Source organism: Motacilla alba, chromosome 18 (assembly GCF_015832195.1).
Source record: "Motacilla alba alba isolate MOTALB_02 chromosome 18, Motacilla_alba_V1.0_pri, whole genome shotgun sequence".
NCBI classification, from domain to species: Eukaryota; Metazoa; Chordata; class Aves; order Passeriformes; family Motacillidae; genus Motacilla; species Motacilla alba.
This window is the reverse complement of record NC_052033.1, coordinates 11,931,369-11,951,648: the sequence shown is the minus strand read 5'-3', so window position 1 is coordinate 11,951,648 and position 20,280 is coordinate 11,931,369. Positions and strand designations below refer to the sequence as shown.

Here is a 20,280-nt window from a genome sequence, read left to right as displayed (position 1 = left end):
ATAATGAGGATTTTAATTGTCATCTTCAGCAGCAACTTCGAGGGGGCAGAGCTGGCAGGTCTTTTTCATCAGACTCTAAAAAAAACTGTTCTTCTGTGGTCGCTGAAATGATACTTCAATCACGAGCGAGAGCCACGAAACTTCACCTCTGCACCTCTGCCTGTCTTGCCGGATGAGCCTGAGCCAGCCTCGTGCCGCGCTCGCTCGGCGGAGGCGGGGAAGGATCGCCCCGCTCGCTCGGCCCGAGGGGCCGCCCCGCTCCCGGCCCCCGCCCCGGCCTCGGGCCCGCCCCGGCCACAGTCCAGCCGAGACATGGAGCCGCGTCCCAGCTTCCGCGGCCGGCGGGCCCTGGTGACCGGGGCCGGCAAAGGTGCCCGCGGGCGGGGGCCGGGCGGGGGCCGCGCGGGCCGGGGCTGACGCCGTGTCCCCGCAGGGATCGGTCGCGCCGTGGCCGTGGCGCTGGGCAGGGCCGGGGCCCGGGTGACCGCGCTGAGCCGAACGGCGGCGGACCTGGAGAGCCTCGCGCGCGAGGTACCGGGCCCCCCCTGCCCCTCCCCGCCCCGATAACCCCGCTCCGGGCACCGGGCTCCCCCGCGGGCCCCCGCCCACCGCGGCCGCCTCGCCGCAGTGCCCGGGCATCGAGACCCTCTGCGTGGACCTGGCCGACTGGGAGGCCGTGGAGGCGGCGGTGGGCGCGGCGGGGCCGTTCGAGCTGCTGGTGAACAACGCGGCGGTGGCGGAGCTGCAGCCCTTCCTGGAGGTGACGCGCTCGGCCCTGCAGCGGTGAGTGCCCGGCCCCGGCCCGCAGCTCCTCGGGGAGCTCAGGGGCCCACGTCCGCCAAGGTCTCACAAAGCTGTGAACGTCAAAAACGGCGGCACAGCTTTCCAGAAAAGGGCGTTACTAGAGGGGAAGCAGCTGGAAAGAACAAAGTCAGCAGCTGGTGTATAGACACTGGACAGGCTGACATGCACACTTTTGGCAATGCCCAGTGGTCGATTGTTACTGCGTATGTCCTTTTTCTTTACTGTCTTTTCATTCTTTACATCATCACCTTTCACCCCCTAAACAGCAAAAGGAAACAAAGCACTGGCTCTTACATCCATTTCTAAGTAGCCAGAACCTGCAGTGTCACCTCCAGAACGGCGGGGTGCACCTGTCATCCCACTGCCATGGGAGGAGTGCCTTTGCTGCTCATCAAGCTCAGAGCTTCCAGTCTAGTTCCAGCTCGGTTAAATTGAAAGGCAGTTGTTGCTAAGACAATTCAGAAATAGAGACAACAAAGCCAGGTAAGGAAACAAAAAACGGTCATGGTGGGAAATTAAATTTGCTAACTACAATTCCCTGAAAAGGGCCATAGTTTTGTTGTGAGTACGCCTTAGGATACAGGCATACTTGACCACATCCTTCTGAGAAAATGGGTCATGCTGTGTCCCTGTGTTGAAAATGGTTGTTGAGAATCTATAATAAAGGTTTGTGACTAGAACATCAAATGTATGGATTCTACTAAGATCATTCTGCAGAACTGGCAGGTGGAAGCCTGACTAAGGAATTACGATGTGGCAAACAGAAGAAATGCTGCCTCTACCCACCTTACAGCAACTTTGTTTTGTAAATCTGTGTGAAGGGTTTGCTTGACCTAAGAGTCATCTGCCCTGGCTGAAGCCCAGGGCTCTGTTTAAACTTTGACAGAGGAATTCCGTTATGCTGCAGAAGGGCAGAGTCCTGTGCAAAATGCGCCTGATGCATGCATGCACCTCCTCACACAAGGACAGGCTTGCAGCCAATGGATGGTTCTACTTCGGTGCTGAGGTCCCATTCTGGCTCTCCTGACAACTTGGCATTTCTGTCCATGTCCTAGAGTATCACCAATGTTTCCAAGAGACCAGCAGCACTTGTCCTCTGCTGCCCCCCAAAACAGCTCCCTGGGCTGGGCTACAACCACTTAGTAACTTAAATTTGATTTATTTGTAGGTCTCTTGATGTGAATTTTGGGGCTGTGCTTCATGTTTCCCAGGTGAGAAAGAACTGTCACTGCAGCTGCCTCCATGAATAGCAGGGGTATGTGTCCACTGTGGGGGCTGAAAGGACTGCAGTCCAAAGCCAATCCCAGAAAGTACATGTACAGTCCCTTCACACTCTTGCTTTGACTCTCTTGTAAGCAGGAGGCAGTGAGGACTTGGTTCCGCCAGATGTTTTTGTTCTTTGGTCTACCATAATAGCCCAGCAAGATTCCTATGGAGTGAAATAATGATTTCTCTTGTTAGGATTCTGGCATTCCTTTTTTTTTTTTCTCCTTCCCCTCCCAGATAGTGGCTCGGCAGATGATTGCACAAGGGGTGCCAGGGGCTATTGTGAACGTCTCCAGCCAGGCATCGAAGCGTGCGCTGAGGGATCATGCTGTTTATTGTAAGTGTGCGCAGCTTTAGCAGTGCCCCTCTCAGTTCTGACCAGCTGGAGACCCCAGCAAGCTGCCAGTTTTGGGCAGCACAATCCCTGCGTGTTCCATAGCACCTTCGGACCAGGTGCTGAGCAGTTAAATATCTCCTTCCCTTCTCTTAAAGGTTCCACAAAAAGTGCTCTGGATATGCTGAGCAAAGTAATGGCAATGGAACTGGGACCCCACAAGGTAAGGAGTCTGTGAGAGAAAAGTGTGAAAGCTGAACCTGAGCACAAGCACAGCAGTTGGATTAGATTGTTTGTTGCTCCTGGTCCCAGATTAGGGTGAACACTGTGAACCCCACCGTGGTTATGACTGACATGGGGAGAATTAACTGGAGTGACCCTCAGAAATCTGCTGCCATGATTAATCGGATTCCCCTGGGAAAGTTTGCAGGTCAGTGATGTACGCCTGTCCCCAGGCTATGCTCTCATGTTTTCTCCAAGCCTGCCTTCTCACTGACATCACACCCGGAAGTTGCCAATTTTCAGGCTAAGTGACAGCTCTGCTGAATGCCTTTTGGCTGAATTCCTGCAGTATTTGATCAGGACAGGGTGAGAACCAACCTTCCTCTCGCTTTTCCTACGGCCTCCTCATCCTGGGACAAGTGAAATGAACGTATTCTATTGTTCATAAACTTGACAGGGTGTTTGTTGTGACCTAAGCACCATTTGATCACAAGGACACTTTGATGTCCAGCTCTCAGCCACACTGTCCCAGACACTTCATCAAGCACAGTTTGAAGGCAGAAACGCTTTCCGGCTCTAATTACCTGTAGAGGTCAAAGGCAGACCTTTTTAAGTGCTTGTTTTTCTGGTACACTTTGAGGTGGGCATCAGATGTTCTCTGTGTTTGATTGCAGAGGTGGATGATGTGGTGAACAGCATTCTCTTCCTGCTGAGTGACAAGAGTGCTATGACAACTGGCAGCTCACTGATGGTTGACGGGGGCTTTCTTGTCTCCTAAGATGACACCTGCATTTCAGACCGGGCCTCAATTTTCATATGAATACTGCCTAGATGTAAACTGGATAGAAAACAATGACTCACTTCTTGCTGAAGGGGCGGAAGGGCTGAAGACTGTATTAGAAGTGAGGCAGAAAATCACCTTTGCCAGGCTGCTATATAATAAAGCTCACATACACCTTCATGGAGAATGTTTATTGCACCAAATAAGGTTTTATCTTGTCACTCTACATGATGATTAGAAATTGGACCTCTCTTCCAACCCTGTTCCCCCCCCCACAACCCTTCAGAAGCTCTCCCTGTTCCATCCAAATCCACAGAGTCTGTCTGCATTTTCAGTGGGAAGGGAAAGAAGTTAGCAGACTCCTCACTGCTTCCTTTGTTGTCTTTAGTAGAAAAAAAAAATAAAATAGAGGCAACAACCCCAGCCCTGCTCTGCAGAGACTGGATTTTGGGGGGAGGCCCTGCTAAAGACTAATGGGGGGGAGCAGCACCATGCTGTCCTAGGGTGTGCACACACAAAAAGGCAAATGCATTGATTGCACAGAGCTGTTTCACTCACAGAGTTTGGCTAGTACCCAATAAAGCACCTAATGATTTGTTTTCCAGCTTCTCATTTACTTTGACCCCTTCCAGGGCTGGTTATGATTTCTTTAACAGTCTCAGGAACATTCTGCTAGAGCACCAGTTTGTTAACTGTTAGCCACAGCAGGCTGGGCAAGGAGACCCTACCATCCTCCCAGCTGTTCTTGTCTTTCAGCACCATTGAAATCAGCTCCCTCCCCACTCCACCAGGATGTTCACCACCTGTTTCACCTTCAGGTTGAAAACAGGTGTTTCCAGAACAGGATGGATGTCTCAGCCCTTTCCACTTGGAGTTCAGGAGAGCCAAAACAGCTTGTTGCCTGAAGGAGCTACCTTGCCTTCCCCGCTGTACCTCCCCTGGGGGCTGTATAGTCCCCAGCTGGTCTCCTGTCCCCACTGCCCCTTCACATCAACACTGACGTTAAATCAAAGAGACATTTAAAAAACACTGACTTCGTACATGATGAAGGGCCCTACACATCCCAGCCCCCTTCAGAAACACCCAGCTTAATATGCAATCTGTCAGAGGACGACAGCATGCTGAGCCAACACCAAGGCCACAGCCCTCAAAACATGGTACACTTTTTGCCAGGCTTCTTCACAGGCGGTGGGCAGAGCACAGCCCGGATGGCTTCATCAAACACCGTCTTCAAGCCCCGCTGCGTCAGGGCAGAGCATTCGAGGTACTTTACTGACCCTGGGGAAAGAGAGCTCCGGCTCAACCACTCCAGTTCCACCACCATACACTGTCGCTCACCCCCTGACAAAGTGCAGTGCCACCGACATCTGCCTGTCATGAGACTCACCGATCTCCCGAGCCATGGCCAAGCCTTGGGGATAGGTGATGGGGGCCAGTTTCTTATCACGTAACCTTTCAATGGTGTCCTTATCATCCCTCAAGTCCAGCTTGGTGCCCACCAGGATAATAGGTGTATTTGGGCAATGGTGTCGGACCTCAGGGTACCACTGAAACAGAGAGGCATGATGAGAAAAGTAGTTATATGAGTGGCCATAACATAAGGATGCATTCCTACTGTGGGGAATGAAGAGGTTCACGACTGACATGGTGGCAATACCTGAACAGGATACTGCTCCAACAGTTCTAATATGCTCTGCAAAGAGAGACTGGTGCAGATGTTATAACAAAGGTACCCCTGACAGACACTGCCAGCCAACTCTGCACACGGCGCTTTCCTTAACTGCATGTTAGCTTCTAAGACATCCCTTATCTTAAAGCACAGATTCAGAAAGGCAGTAACTTAGCCAAAGAAGTCATTAATAAAGAGCAGGCCCCACTTAAAACCTGCAGACTATGATTTTCCCTCACCAAAACATTACTGCTTGAAGTTTTGGGCTTGTAGGTGTGGTGTTGGGTGGAGCAGGGAGTGTCACTGGTTCTTCCCTTCTACTGTTTCACCCAGGAGGAGAATACTTTACCTTAGCTCGGACATTCTCAAAGGAGGCTGGACTCACAAGGGAGAAGCAGATCAAGAAAACATCCTGTGCAAAAAACAAGAGGGTCAGCTGTGCAGAAAGAAACAGCCAGAGTGAAGGGAGGCTGCAGAGGGAGCCTGAGAAAGGACAACCTCCTTCCACAAGCAAGGGCTGCTGTGGCATTAAGAAATTCTTCCCCATTAAGGGTGTTAAACTAATTCAGAGAGGGAAGGAATGGACCATGAGTGTATCATTACATCTTCTTTCACAATGCTGGGCTCTGCATTTTAAGAGCCTGAGGCCTCAAACATCTTAACAGCACTAAGGGCTTCACCAGCAGCACGGCTGCTTAGGAACTGCTACACCCAGAAACACTCCTAGGGCAGCCCAACAGGGATCTGCCCTGCTGAGGGAGAATGGGAATATGGAACTGGCTACGCTGCACAGCAGCCCTACAGCATTCCTTTTACTTGAGCCTCCCTGGGCCACCCACACCTCTTCAAAGACCATTACCAAGAAGAGACTAGAACAGGACAATGTCTTAGGAGAAAATCAGCTGCGATACTTCTTAACCAACCAGAATTATGGGTGTTGCTGCAGGAACTCAGACTTTCCTCAAAGGAAAGAAGCATGCCTGTCCTTGGGAGCCTCCCTGTCTCTGGGAGGGAGCAGTCATAAGCCAGTCCAAGCCCAGCACTCACCGTCTGTGGATAGGAAAGAGGCCGCAGTCGGTCATAGTCTTCTTGCCCTGCTGTGTCCCAGAGGCCCAGGTTCACTGGCTTTCCATCTACCATCACATTGGCAGAATAATTATCAAACCTGCCAATGAAGAGTCCCCATCAGTGACAATTCTGTGGTGACCTTCGCATCTTTATACAGAATTCAAAGGGGCAGTGAATCAGGAAAGGATACTGCAGCACAGTTCCAGTGGGGACAATCTGCCTTCCTCACACACACAGCCACAGCATCATCCTTACCTGTCAAGTTCACAGTCTGATCTGCAACAGCCACCTCCTCACATACAAACCAAACTTTTACACACACAAGCATAGAGATCAAAAAGCAACTGAAGCCCAAGCCATTACTTACACGGTGGGAATGTATTCTCCAGGAAAGGCATTTGTGGTGTAACTGATCAGCAAGCAGGTCTTCCCTACAGCTCTGCAGAGGGCAAGAGTGACAAGCATAAGGAAGGGTACAGCATGGAGCACTAAGGCAGTAAAACTCACCCTTCCCTCACTGAAAACACATGGTTGGGTAAAAAGCTACCATGTGAGGAAAACAAACCTGTTGCAGGCTGGAATTCCCTAGCTGTCACAGAAATGGCCTGAAATCAAAAGGTGCACCTTGCCTGAGCGCTTCCCAACCCTGCTCTCCGCCACTCCTTTTCCCTACCCTCAGCAAGACATCAGTCAAAATATAGCTGTTTCATGAACCAAGAGAGGGAATAAATTAGAGTTGTGTGCTGGGCTCAGATGCACAGTAATTCAGCAAAATGGATAAACAGTGAGGTTAAAAACATCCAACAATGCAGATCTGCAAGCTCCTCAGATACAGGAATTCAATATCAAGAAACACAAAGGAGAAAAAGTAAGTATCCATAAACAAAAATGGACTTTAAAGTTGACTGCAGGCAGTTTGGAAAAGATTAGTGAAAAAGGATAAAAATACCAGCTCAGGGCTTTGCTGAAGGACTGGTCAGCCCAGCAGTGGCAGCTGGCAAGGGCCAGGCCAGCAACAGAGTGAGCACAGGGGCTGTAACCAGCCCTGCAGATTCCCTAACATAGAGCTTCACTGTAAGAACAGAGGAGTACCAGCAGTGTCAGCAACCTCTTTATCACGGAGAAAGCTGTGAACTGCAGACAACCTTCCAGAAAAAGACTGTGAGTGCCAGTGCCAGGGAAAGCTGGCTTTGAGGTGCCTGGGTGAAGCTGAGTAGCTAGCAGAAATGGGTATCCCCTACCCAATTCTGCAGCCAGACTGACGTAAGAGAGGATGTCAGAAGAGAGCAAGAGAGTTGACAGTCCCCTGCACACACCAGGATGACAGAAAGCACAGAGAGAACGAACCACTATTACAACTTTTCCTTTGGATTAGGTCCCCTTGGTCTGAGAAGAGAGAAGTTTTGTCATGAACCACTAGGCTGGGTGGTCCAACTTTCCTCCTAAAGTGTGACTTCACTTTCCCACCAAACAGGGACACAATTCACAAAAACCTGTGTATCTATGTGTTTCTTTCAGTCTGCACTGTTGATTTAGTCTTAAGGCAAAACATAGGACAGCACACCTTAGCTGAACTCCATTTCCAACATCCTGAGCTCCCAGTCGCTCCTCTCCCCTCTGCAATAAGGCTGTACTTTCTCCTACTCTCTTCTTTAGCCCTCACAGGCTGGAACCTGAAGGCCTCACCACAAATGTGTATTTGAGGGGGTGGCATGCAGGAGAAAGGGGAAGTCTAGTCCCTGCCTAGGACCAGTTCACATTTAGGTTTGAGTACCTCAGCTCTGCTCTTGCTGAGGTGATCAGAAAAGTAAACTGGAATTGTGAAGAAAAATATGCAGGATGAGCTAGGAAAGTTACAAAGCGGCATAAATCTAGTGCAGTCTAGTGCATGCCTGCATCTTGCAGACAGATGTGTTCCCAAAAAAAGGCATTTAGGAAGAGCCTTAAGAAAAAAGCAAAAAGGGTGATAAGGAGCACATGGTCAAATCAGAAAGAGCAATGCATTTCATCTCGGAACAATCAACAATAGGACATACGAGACCTGCGAACATCAAGATTTTCGGAAAGACTCCGTCAGGAATCAAGCAGGTACAAATAAAAATAGCAAAATACCGGCACCCAAATGGAACAACAAGGAGGCAAACGTAAAACCCAGGAGAAGCCTGTGTTCGCTACCCAGGCAGCACCCAAGTTCGTGAACTATGAAAGGAGCCGGGCAGGGCTGCGGGGCCGCCGCAAGGCCCCGCTCTCCCGCCGGGGCTCCCCGGCGGCCCGGCCCCGCTCCCGCCGCCCCGGCCCCACCCGAGCCAGGCCCCGGTCGAGCCAGGCCGGGCCGAGCCTCGCCGCGGGGCCTCCGCCGGCGGAGCGGCTCTGCCGGGCGCAGCCCCGGGCCAGCCCCCCCCTGCCCTCGGCGCCGCCGGGCCCGCTCGGCGCGGGGCTGCGGGGCCGGGCCGCGGCCCCTCCCGCACTCACCCGTCGCCCACCACCACACACTTGATCGCCTGCATCTGCCCGCGATGGCGGCGCCGCGACTGCGCCGCAGTGCCCGCCCGCGGGGTGGGGCGGGCCGCCGAGCACCGGGGCCGGGCCGCGCGGCCGCCGGCTCCGCCTCAGCAGGGGCGGCCCGCGCCGGGGCCCGCCGGCTCAGGGACAAAGCTTGAGAACCGGGTTACGTTGCAGCTGCATAGCTCGCCGTCATCTGCCCAGAGCTGCTGAGGAACTAAGATGGAGCAGGAAAAATCCTGCAGGAGGATGGCTTTTGGCTTCCCCCACCTCCCCTGCCAGGAAAAGAGGCGCCCACAGCAGTGGCCCTGTCTGCAAACAACAGGCTTTGCTTTTCCCTTACCTGTGGGTCTGCCCAGCAGCCACAAACTAAGTGGTTATTGCCACAGGTTCTCTTTGTTATGACTAGGGAAAAGCTTTCCAGCGTCTTTGCTTTTATCTTGGTCCTGAACCAAAACCATTCCCATCTCATCCACCTGTAACAGCCTTTTAGCTGCAGGACAGGCTGACTGGGTCTTCAGGAGAATAACACAGCACCCACCCTCCGCATCGGCCAAACATCCAGTTTGCCACTGTCCAGTGCTAATGGCAAAATGCAGAAGTTCTTTATTAAGCAGAGCAAAACCCAGTATAAAAAATGAACACAAAAGCAACCAGTCCACACAGAAACTTTCATTTTCCAGGTGTCTCTTAATATATGTAACTAAGAAATGTTCCCACCCCAGACTCACAGGAAGAACTCCCTCAAGGCTCAATACTGCTGGCCTGACAACAGCTCCTGCTTTCTCCATTCAGGCTCTAGTAACCCTTCCCTTTCTCCAGGTCATGCAAGGACTTGCGCTGTCAGGAGAGGAACCACCTTCTTCCTTTTGTGCTCTGAGAAGCAACTCCCCAGTGTCACACCAGAAGCATTGCTCCTCTCCAGGTTAAGGCCACAGCGCTCAGTTCTAGGAGCCTGAGAAGCCAGGAGAACAGTTCTGCCATTTGTCATAGGGAAACTAAATCCTGTAGCAATACTGGCCACAACACCTTCAGCTAAGGGCTGCAGTTCACAGTGAAGAAGCACAGATGTTGACAGCCACTCACCTTTTCCCTGCCACTCACTGCTGCAGAAGCAGAACCACTGCCAAAGCCCAGCTGTCCCACAAGGACATGGACAGCACTGCACCAAAGCCCCTGGGTGCAGCTGTTTCTGTCTGTGCCAAATGTGTTTCTATGGCCCATCAATATGGCCAGAGCCACAGATGGAGGGTAAACAAGCCAGAGAGGGCCCCGTCAGATTCTGCTTTTGTCTGTAAACATTGGGTGAAAAAGCACAAGTGGGTAATATCTGGTGTTTCCAGCAGTTTCAGGATCCCATTAACAAGGCAAATTGCTCCGGCCCACAGGGAACTGTAAACACTCCTGTCGCTTTTTCTCACATTTCTCTGTGAACAGCCCTGCCATCCAAACAAATGCTGCAGCAGGGAACATACAAACCCCCAGTAAGCAGTAACCCCCTGTACCAATAGGCTGTGGCAGTGCAGGGGAGGGGGCTCGACACCATGGACTCAGACCCACAGGCCTGGATGGTTGTTTCTTCCTCTCCTTTATGCTGTCAGGAGGAAGATTTCTGAGCAGCAAGGGCATTTAACTACTTGCAAGCCTTTGTGTCACCCCACTCTGACAGAACTGTCCATTTAGGAAGAAGGAGCTGTACCTGAGTTTCTCATCCTTTCCCTGACAGCAGATATTTGGATCCTTTAAGCCACACACTCACTTCCTAGAACTGTGGGCTCCCAAGGGAGATCCCTGCACATATGCCATGATGGCATTCTGCAAGAAACTTGCTCGCTGGGCCTCCTCTTCCCTCATCCTGGAGATCTCAGCCTCCTTCATTCTCAGCTTCTCCAGCAGCAGAGAGATCTCACCCTCTTTGTCCAGCAGTGCTTCACGGTGATTACTGGATAGGGCTGTGAAAAAGCAGCATTAGTAAAGAAAATCAAGGTATCCCTGGAATAAAGAGGAGCAGGCCAAAGACAGTGGAAGTCCTACAGCCAGCAGGCATACTGCACTGTGCAGGAAATGCAAATTTTGCCTGCCGTGCACCTTTGGGTGGTCATCTGAGTGATGGTCTCTAAAAAAGGAGGACAGGAATCCCTGTAAATACATGTGGATGGAGAGTACAACTCATAGGTGTACTCACAGGCAGGAAGCACTTGCTGTCACTACCTGTGAGCACAGCTCAGTTCCAGGCCCAATGCAGGGTAACTCAGAGTTACCATTTGAGAAGCATGAAAGGAAGCATGAAAGAAGCATGAAGACACCTTTCAGCTGTCTTTCCAGAGCTGCAATCTTCTCTCTCAGCCCATCCTGGGCTGTGCGTTCAGCCTCCAGGTGCCCAATCTGCTCCTGTAATTCCACTTTCATCTTATTTAGCTCTGTCACTTTCTCCTCTTCCTTCCTGTCCAGGTCCTGACACACAAAGACAAATTCATGAACAACCAAACAACTTCAGCAACTTGTTCTGGCCCTGTGGCGACTACCTGTACTCCAGTCCAAAGTACCTGCTGAAGTTCATCCAGCCTCCTCTTGAGTCCATCAGCATACAGGCCCAACTGTTTGGCTTTGGCCTGGGCCTCAGCAACCATTTCCTTTTGCTTAAGGCAGCAGTTCTGAGCTTCATCCCTTGACTCAGTCATCAGCCGCAGCTTCTCTTCTAGGTGTTCTAGTCGTTGCTGCTGTAAGACACAAAGGAAAATGAAAATTAAAGAGTCCCACTTCATTCCTGTGAAGAGACTCTCCCCTCTCTGTTCCTAATACAGTGAACCCTTTATTGAGTCAACTGGCACTGACAAGCACAGGACACAGTCCTCTCCTGGCACTCAGGAGTGACTCCAAGCTGCTTCCTCTTGCAGGCAGGACACTGACAGAGACCAAAACACTCAGCTGAGAAACACAGACAGGTCCCTGGCAGATGTAGCGATGCCACCACCAGTGTTTACAACCAATGCTCCACCTTCACCTCCTCCATCCCTCAAATGACTCTGCAGCACCACTGCATGCAACTATGCAACTCAGCAACTGCTGGATCCCACGTGTCAGATTTCTAGGTCTGTAACTCAATGAAACATTTTCTTTTGTGATGCTACAAGTAAGTAAATATTCTAATAGTTTTTGTGTATTTTCCTCACCCCTTGTTCTGTTTCACAGGATGTTAACTTCATTACCATTTTCACAGAGTTCAATACTACAGTGACTTTATTTACCCAGCAGCAGTAGCCACCTGAAGAAATTTCTCAGTGTTCAGAGAAATTTCAGGAGCACCCCATGAAAGCTGTCATTAAAAAGAAGGATCAACATCTGGCCGTTGGCTTCAGATGTTGGCAACTTAAATTAAATCTGCCATGATAATATTGACACCAGTTCTGTTACTACTGAAGACAGTTTAAATTAGACTTTTCAGGGCTCCTTCCTCAGCAATCACACCATTTGTGGGTCAGTAAAACCCAGAGAGGAGTGAGTTAGCAGCTCCCCAAGACTAAGACGTAGATGGGGCAGCCAAACCACTTCCCTCCCACAGGGACAGGCCCACAGACAGGTCTGTCCTTACCTCCTCCAGGCGTGCCTGACTCCGTGCTTTTATTAACTCCTCCTCTGCCCGTCCTCGCTCAGTTAGTGCAGCTGCTTTGACTTGGCTCAGCTCCTGCCAGGGAATCATGGAAAATCATTCCAGAAAGAGAAGCTGCATTGCTGCCACACTGACCAGAAAACACGAGCAGCCTCCAGTCGCAGGCTATAAAATGACACAGCTCTCCTTTTCACTCAGGGGCAGCAAAAGCAAACAAAGATACAAACCTTTCCCCAGTTCAAGACTGCTATCTAAGTTCAGTGTGAATTTCAGTTATATGAGGGCAAGTATTGGTGAAACCTTTCCAAAGCAAGGGAATAGGAAAGAGCACTGCTGGATATAGCTGGGGAAATATATAAGGATAAACGCACTACACTACTTGTGACAACATGAGAATCCTGTAAAGTCAAATCTTAGTAAGACTCCAACCACGTTCAATGGAGTCCTTATTTTTGTCCAATCTGAATTTACAAGTTTCTCCTTGGAACCTTCTTCCTTAGTCCAAAGCAGTAAAAATAATTTTGGCTGGTGAATACTGCTGTTTTCTGTTCCTCCTTACAGCACACGACAATCTTTACAAAGGTCTGCAGTCAGAGACTCCACAAAGCTTTCCCGGCAGCCTTCTCTGTGCACTGCTAGATGAGTCTTTAAACGTGCCTAGAGCACTTTTTCTCACCTCGTCCAGAGATATCCTGATGGCCTCCAGCCTCTGGATCCTGTCGTGCATGGAACGCTCACTGGCCTCCATCTGCTGTGCCATACGATCCACCTGCAAAGCAGCAGAAACCAGCAAGTGACAGAAAACCATTCCATCTCCAGGCAAAGCAGGCAGCAGGACTACTCATCACAGCAGTGAAGCATCCTCTCACTGACCCACCTACCAGCCAAGCAAAATTCTTACCTCGCCCAGAACTCCACTAGGAAACAGTAGTACAGATGGAATCTACCCTCTAGAAACTAGGAATTCTTAGACAGAGATCCCTCCCAGGCCACAAGGAGGGAGTCCAAGCTCTCATTGTCAAGTGATACAAAACACAACAGATTAATTTTCTAGCTGTAATGTTGGTAAAATCTTCCCGGCCTGTGACTTTTCTTAAAAGATTTCGGTATCTTCAGAGAAATCTATTAGTATAATTTTATTTTGGAGAGATTTCAAACCTCAGTAACACTGCTAAGACAACTGGTTGTAGTCTGTTGGCCTGTCCACACTCAGACACAACCCCCTTTGAAACGTAACAGAGAAGGAACTAGCATGCTGAGCCCTGTTAAAGGACTGCTTCTGTATAAGCAATTAAAACATTAAAATGTATTCATTTCAGAAGCAGGAAAATATTCCTTATTTATAATTACCTCTGTGCACAGACCAATATGAAGGCCAGCCTCTCTTGTAGCATCACATCCCACTCTGGCCCATACTGTTGAAAGCTAGAAAATCTTACTAGCTGGTAGAAGGTCTTGTGATCTCTTCAGTCAGGCTTTGCTTGAAGAAATGACCCATTATTCCCACAATAAATCTGAGCCCACTAACTTTTAAACTTTTTTAGGAGCACATTACAGCAAACAACGATCTCCGCTGGTGATGTATGTCAGGACCAAAGAAAGACTAACCAGGATGCTGCAGAAACCCCATCCTTACCTCTTTTACCCGAAGGGATTCCATGTCTTCAAGGCTTTGTTTAAATCTTCTTTTCTCCATTTCCAGACGTTCTGCAGATTAAAAGCAGGCATATCACAACTCTGGCATTCCTGTCACACAGCTGTATTCATACTTTTTCACACTCTGCCAACTCTTTCTCCTCGGCTGCCTGTGCAGGAGCAATGATCCCAACCACAGGTGTCCACAAGCTGTTTCTACTCCTCCACTCGCCTTCAGCCTCCACAGCCCGCAGCTTCAGCTCTGCTGTTGTGTTGGTCAAGTCTTGTTTCACCTGGAACAGCTGATCCTGATGAACTTTGCATTTCCTCTCCAACTCATCCACCTACATAAGAAAATTATCACCACAAAGGTTTTTCTTTTCCTCTTAGCACAAAAAATTTGGCAGTACAGGACAATGAAGAGACACCCAACCAAGGATCAAAGTAGAGACCATATCTACGGAGCAGATGTTATACATGTTCAAGTGCCACTTCTCAGACTTGGACTTGGTTTCCTACCTGATTTCTCAGCAGCAGATTTTTCTCACTGGCAGCAGACAAGTCATGCAAAAGCCTGCCTTCCCGATCAGCACCTTCCTGCAAACAGAACCAGAATTAAAAACCTGTACTCCCCCTAGTTCTTGCACTACCAGCCTGTGCCAACCAACATCACACCCAGCTAAATCCAACCTACACCATAAACACCAGGGCTCCTCTTCACACCTGACAACTATCTATCTAATTTACAGAAGAATTTTTGTCATGGTGGCTTTAGCTAAGCAGTAGTGGTAAAAATCATGCTTGCCTATTGCATCCAGCATCCCCCAAATCTACACAAACCAGTTACGACCTAAAGCCCTGCTCTCAAACGTAACTAGGACTTATCCAGCTCACCTGCTTTTGTTGCTGGAGCTCCCTGAAGTGGCCCTCAGCCACAGAGTTTTGTTCCTGTTTCATGGCATTCAGCAGCTCTCCCAACGTGTGCACCTTCTGCTCAGACAGAGCCAGGGCAGCTTCAGTCATCTGCAGCCTATCAAGAAAAGCACTTTATGGAGTCCTTTCCAAGGCAGACACTGCAGCAAGCTCTCTATGCCACCTGGTACAAGGTGCTAATGTCCATCTTGCAGTAGGTGAAACCAGGCTACCTAAATGAGGCATTTTTTGCTTCTGGGAAAAGGACACCGCTGACCTCTGTACACAGCAGCACTGCAGTGACCTGGGACTTCTCAGGGCCCAGTGTTCTAGTGCCCATTGCATTTGCTCTGCACTGTCTTCCATGAGCCAATTTCCCTGCCCAGACCCCTCCAGGATTTGACTGCTCCCACAGAACAAAGCTGGCTATTCTGTATTACTGCAAAGTTGTTTAACATTAGAGACAGGATTTTAAATGTGAGCAGCAGAAGTAATTTACTTGCTCTGTCCAGGAGGGACATGTCCACATCACTGCATGGCATAAAACACTGCCTTTATGTGGCAGAATTAAACTAGGCAGGCTCAGCAGTGTTTGAAATCAAACCACGGCCATGTGCACGTGGCTCTGCATAATCTAACACTCTTTTGAGCACCTCTTCCTCATTGTTCCCCAGCCAGGCTCCTCCATCCCTGCAGTGGGTCCCAGAGAACACTGTCAGCTGCCAGGGGAAGCAGGCAGAGATTCCTCCCAGACTGTAAACCATGCAAGGAACATGGCCCCAACCCTCTGAACAATCCTTTTTCTTTCTTCCCACCTTCTGTAATTCACTTGCTCTTACACCAATGCACTGTCATTTTACTTAAAAGCAGGCTAAGTATCCAGTGTGGCAAACTCAAAGGCTTGATCTGACTGTAATTTCTGGATATTACTGCAGAACTAACCAAAATAGTAATCCAGCTACCCTACAGGATTATCCCCTTTCTTAGAAGCTCTGCTTGGCACTGCTTATACAGCACAAACAGTGGGAAGACAAAGGTTTTCCTCCTCCATACTTGGTTTTCAGTGAATTCATAATGGAGTACTGCTCATCCAATGCTTCCTGCAGCTGGCTGACTCGTGCTGCAGACATTCTGCATTTGGGAGGAAAAAAAAAGGAAAAAAAAAGTGGGCAATTTCTGCCAGGAAATGGAGAGTGCTCAATTCTGCCATCAAAGAGCAGAAAACATTTAGAATCTAACTCACTTCTCACTCCTGGCTCTTTCTTCTTTCTGCTTGTCTACAGTATCCAGAAAATCCATGAACTGTGAGCAAGGCAAAATTCAGTGAGAAAATTAACTGCATCAGACACAAACCTTTACACTTCTCATCTTTCTCTTCCCAGCAACAGCTGAAGACATGTCAAGCCACTCTACTGGAAGCAAACTGGAAGTCTGATTAGTTTATTAGCACATCTGAATAAGGTCATCAGCTACAGGGACTCTGCATCCTGAGGTGTCAGATGGAAAAAGAGATCTCTAGGTTTACACCACTTGGAAAATATCAAACCAATTGCAAAAGAAGAAACAAAAGCACAAATAACCATAACTCCTCCAGAACCCAGAGTGAGTATGTTCAGCAGGGATGTGTCCATACTATACTGTCACTTGAATAACCCAGCTCAGAGGATGGCCTCAATGTACTAAATCACGCTGTGTGCCTGCCCATAAAAATGCACCTGCAACTTCAGGTGCACAACAATACTGTCACTGAGTGCTCTGGGGGACCTCAGGGGAAAGCAAAGGATTCCAGTTACCCCATGTGAACTGCCAACATCTGCTGACCTGCTTGTTCTTCTCATCCTTCAGACTCAAAACCTCCTTGCTGAGGATGTTCACTTGGTTCTGGGCCTCACTCAGGATAGCCTCACGGTCCTGGTTGTGATCCAAGGCTTGTTCTGATGCAGAGAGAGCAGGAGAACATGCACAAGTTTCTAAAGCAACAGAATCAAGCACTGCTGGAAGAGACAGCACTCAGGACAACCACTGGGTATCAGAAGCAGCAGGACAGTTGCCCTTCTCAGGCTGGCCCATGTAGAGACAATCCCACCTTTCATCACAAGGTGGGATGGGATCAAAAAGAGCAGTGTGTGTGGGGTAATCAACACCCCAGCCTCAGGAAAGCTGTTAACTGTGCTGTGGGCAGGACAACGACACAGGATGTGCTGCATAAGCCACATCAAAACTTGGCTCATCAGAGGCAAACTATGAGCAAGTCACAGGTTCTCCCACATTCACATGGCACATCAGTCTCTAATAACTCAATACCATTTTTTAAATTTTTTTTTTGTTTTGCTGGTGAAAGCGACACTTCCAACTTGATTAGCCCTCACCAAAGGACAAGAGGAGTTGACATAGAGCACTGTGGAAATGCTATTGACAAAGGGAGGCAAAGAGGGTTAGCTCTCTTCTGGAACAGCAAGTGCCCTATATCCCCCAAGAGCTGGACTGGGAAAGGAGTTAAATGATTCATTACTGTACACCTATCACACTCACCCACAGCTTTCAGGATGTCACCAGGAACATTGTTCCCTGCCAGCTCCAGTCTCTTCAGGGTCTTGTTGCTATGCAAGCAGTTCAGCAAAGCTCGGCCACCCAGAAGCCCAATGTTATTCCATCGCAAATCTACACAGAAAGCAAACTTTCACCATGGCAGTCACATTTCTGCTGAGATCCCAGATGGTCCTAGCACAATCACAGGGGAATACTGCGGCCCCTTTCAAGATGAATGAGAGGTAGAGAAAGTGACAAAGCAGGAAAGGCAAGGATAAATCTTTAGTGAACTGCAGGAAGCCATGACAGTTACAAGTCTGTGTCTCACATTTGGCTCTCACGAGCCTTCCTTCCACAGACAGAATCTGTGGATGAGAAAGACTCAGCGACAAAAGCCACATTCTCCTGAAATTCCAGCAAAATTCCATATAAGGATAAAGTGAGTGTGAATTAAGTATCAAGAGTCTGTCATGAGGCATGCCACAAATAGGAATGAAAACATTTCTTCCTCCACTAAAGACTGTTCTGCCCCAAGTGCACGGTTTTTCATCTGCAGGTTTGGTTCCAGAGATTGCAGTTTCAGCTCCCACTCTCCAAAGGCCATGGAGCTGTGACCACTCCCTGCACAAAGCCAGCAAAGCACTCCAGGCTGGCAGGAATTGGGAATGACACCGACCAGTTGGATGAAACTGAGGCAAGAAACCTGAATATACGTCTGTGTTTGCATGCATATATGTATATGTGGGCAAAGAACTCTTACCCAGCTCCTGAAGGCTGGTATTTTGTGTCAGTGCCATGGCCAGCTCTCCAGCCCCTTGATGGTTAATCTGGTTATTGCGCAGATCCAGACGCTGAAGAAAGTTGTTTGCTCTCAGTCCTTGGCAGAAAAAAGAGAAGCCCTCCTCCCACATGCCGAGGCTGTTCCATTCTAAGGTCAGGCTAGGGAAATCAGGCAGAATTGGTGTTTGTGGAGTCAGCACACAGCTGTGTGAACTTGATGACACACGGATCACGGTACACCCGGTCAAACACCCAGCTCTGGGAGCAGACTCAGCTCCAGAGAGCAGGATGCTGCCAGGGCCCAGCATCCTCCAAAAGAGCACCTCCACTTCTTGCGCCTTTGTCTGTCCCACCCCTCATGAGAAATTGCACCACTTGGCATTCCTCCCACCCCAGCAAAAAACACCCTCAACCCTTTTCAGATGTTGTGCTCCATCCGGCAGGAGTAGCACAAAGAGAGGTAGATACATTTTTTTACCTCCTGATGGATTTGTTCTGCCTAAGAAGTTTTCCCAAAGCCTCAGCTCCCGTGGTTCGCAGGTTATTTCCCTGAAAGAGAAGCCCCAGGTGATCAGCAGGCTAAGCCAGACCCAGTCCACCTAGACCACAAACGCCACCAGACACATCCCAGCTGTAACACCAATTTCAGCTGGGCAAAAATGGTCCAATCAACATTTGTTTCACGTATCAATCAGCCCCCCACAAAATGAAAAACCCTGGAGGAACAGTGGATCCATACACACCACTGGTCTTATGAGGGCACCATGACTGAGAGCTTGCAAAAATCACAGAACAGCACAGGATCAGCAGGGACCACGGTGGGGCAGAAAACAGCGATTCCAGATAAGCATAACTATTTTAACACACTTCATTAAGAAGGACTCTGTTAACACTAGCACAAATGAGTAAGACAGTTGTGATGCAGTTTGTGACTGTGGGAATAGCTGTATGCTAGAGGAATACAGAAAGTCACTCTCAGTAGAAAGACAATCACATCTGAAGGCAGATGCTTAGTTCAAAGCACACGCTAGTCAAAAGAAAGAAACACAAGTAGAACAGCTCGTAAATCACTGATCAATACAGAAATCCCAAAAAAAGCCTACATATGCCTCATCTGCCCAAGCAGCAACTAACAAAAGGTATATAGCAATAGCTTCCTATCAAAATAGAGCAACTGAATAAAAGTGGATAAAGATGATCTGCAATGTAACTTCAGAAAATTGTGATGTGGTGTTAACAAGTCAAGGAATGAGTCAGTTGAGAACAAAAAACATACAGAAGAATACATCTTGTAGAACAATCCTGCACCAGGACTGTCCAGTTCTCTTTCTCATTAAGCCTGTGCTTTTTCCTTCTCCATCACAGAACACTGTCAATTCTTTTCAAACACACTCACCTTCAGATCCAATGATTTGACTGTGGTGTTGGTACAAAGACCATGCAACAAAAGTTTTACACCTGAGCAGGAAAAAAAAAAAAAGCTGTTTATTTCATCTGCGAAACCCTCTGCCTAAACCGACAGCACATCATCCCAGCGTATCACTCTGTTTAACAGCCACTGCTGCTGGAAAGCTTGAGCCTGAGCTCTCAGGGCAGGAAACTGTTATATGTTCTCAAAAAGGTGTCCGGGCAGAGAACCACCCGTCAGCTTGCACATCTACCCGACTCAGCCCCGAAGAAGAACCCCACGTCTAGACAGGCTCTGCGGACACGGACGCGCTGCCCACGGAGCGCCCTCGCTGCGGGCCACTTTAACCGGCCGGACCGTCCGTCCGCCCGCGGCCAGCAGGGCCGAGCCGCCCGAGGAGAACCGGGGGAGCGTGCCCGCTGCACGGTCACGGACACGAGCGGCCCCGCGGCGGCCCCACAGCGACGGGCCCGCTGCGGCCTCAGCTGCGCGCACCTTCCTCGCTCAGGCCGCAGTCGCCGAGCGCCAGCGCGGCGAAGGGCGCAGCCCCGGGCAGCAGCCGGCCCAGCGCGCTGCAGGTGGGCAGCGAGAGGCTCTGCGCCGCCAGGTCCAGGCGGCCCCGCGGCCCGCCGGGCTCCCGCAGGCGCCGCAGCACGGCCTCCTGCGGGGCCGCGCCCGCCGCCGCGCACAGCCGCGCGTACTCGCGCCCGAACCGCTCCATGGCCGCGCGCGCTCCCCCGGAACCGCTCCATGGCCGCGC

At 49.8% G+C, this 20,280-nt stretch overlaps 2 protein-coding genes across 5 annotated transcripts; one reads left to right on the top strand and one right to left on the bottom strand.

Annotated features, from left to right (window-relative positions):
- The first annotated feature begins 211 nt into the window (after positions 1-211).
- Positions 212-3,591, top strand: DCXR (dicarbonyl and L-xylulose reductase). Its single transcript, XM_038157069.1, has 8 exons — positions 212-370; positions 434-531; positions 629-783; positions 1,973-2,015; positions 2,308-2,407; positions 2,563-2,627; positions 2,717-2,834; positions 3,301-3,591. Exons 1-8 carry the CDS (start codon positions 313-315, stop codon positions 3,402-3,404), a joined length of 741 nt encoding a protein of 246 aa, XP_038012997.1. The 5' UTR covers positions 212-312; the 3' UTR covers positions 3,405-3,591.
- Positions 3,584-20,272, bottom strand: LOC119709367 (ras-related C3 botulinum toxin substrate 3). 4 transcript variants are annotated; one of them, XM_038157062.1, is made up of 22 exons: positions 20,016-20,272; positions 19,509-19,570; positions 18,591-18,661; positions 18,093-18,271; positions 17,336-17,464; positions 16,625-16,737; positions 16,047-16,105; positions 15,857-15,934; positions 14,786-14,921; positions 14,411-14,488; positions 14,124-14,235; positions 13,893-13,963; positions 12,933-13,025; positions 12,239-12,331; positions 11,193-11,363; positions 10,953-11,100; positions 10,406-10,598; positions 6,512-6,583; positions 6,124-6,241; positions 5,426-5,488; positions 4,795-4,954; positions 3,584-4,685 (listed from the first exon to the last, which is right to left on the bottom strand). In XM_038157062.1, the coding sequence occupies exons 1-22, from the start codon at positions 20,239-20,241 to the stop codon at positions 4,555-4,557; spliced, it is 2,556 nt and encodes an 851-aa protein (XP_038012990.1). In that variant the 5' UTR covers positions 20,242-20,272; the 3' UTR covers positions 3,584-4,554. The 4 variants fall into 4 exon arrangements, with proteins under 4 accessions (XP_038012990.1, XP_038012989.1, XP_038012991.1 ...); XM_038157061.1 differs by having other exon boundaries at positions 11,193-11,366; positions 20,016-20,271; XM_038157063.1 differs by lacking the exons at positions 16,047-16,105; positions 16,625-16,737; positions 17,336-17,464; ... (2 more) ...; positions 19,509-19,570; positions 20,016-20,272 and having other exon boundaries at positions 11,193-11,366; positions 15,746-15,882.
- Between the last annotated feature and the right edge of the window lie 8 nt (positions 20,273-20,280).

Bases quoted from the DNA above. Each gene is read 5' to 3' on its own strand.
- LOC119709367 (XM_038157061.1), bottom strand. From the start codon at position 20,241: ATGGAGCGGTTCGGGCGCGAGTACGCGCGGCTGTGCGCGGCGGCGGGC. The intron at 12,332-12,932 runs GTGAGAAAAAGT...ATTCCCTGGCAG, and splicing joins TCAGGATATCTCTGGACGAG to GAGCTGAGCCAAGTCAAAGC. The intron at 6,242-6,511 runs GTAAGTAATGGC...CTTCATTGGCAG, and splicing joins GGAGAATACATTCCCACCGT to GTTTGATAATTATTCTGCCA.
- DCXR (XM_038157069.1), top strand. From the start codon at position 313: ATGGAGCCGCGTCCCAGCTTCCGCGGCCGGCGGGCCCTGGTGACCGGG. The intron at 371-433 runs GTGCCCGCGGGC...GTGTCCCCGCAG, and splicing joins GGTGACCGGGGCCGGCAAAG to GGATCGGTCGCGCCGTGGCC. The intron at 2,016-2,307 runs GTGAGAAAGAAC...TTCCCCTCCCAG, and splicing joins CTGTGCTTCATGTTTCCCAG to ATAGTGGCTCGGCAGATGAT.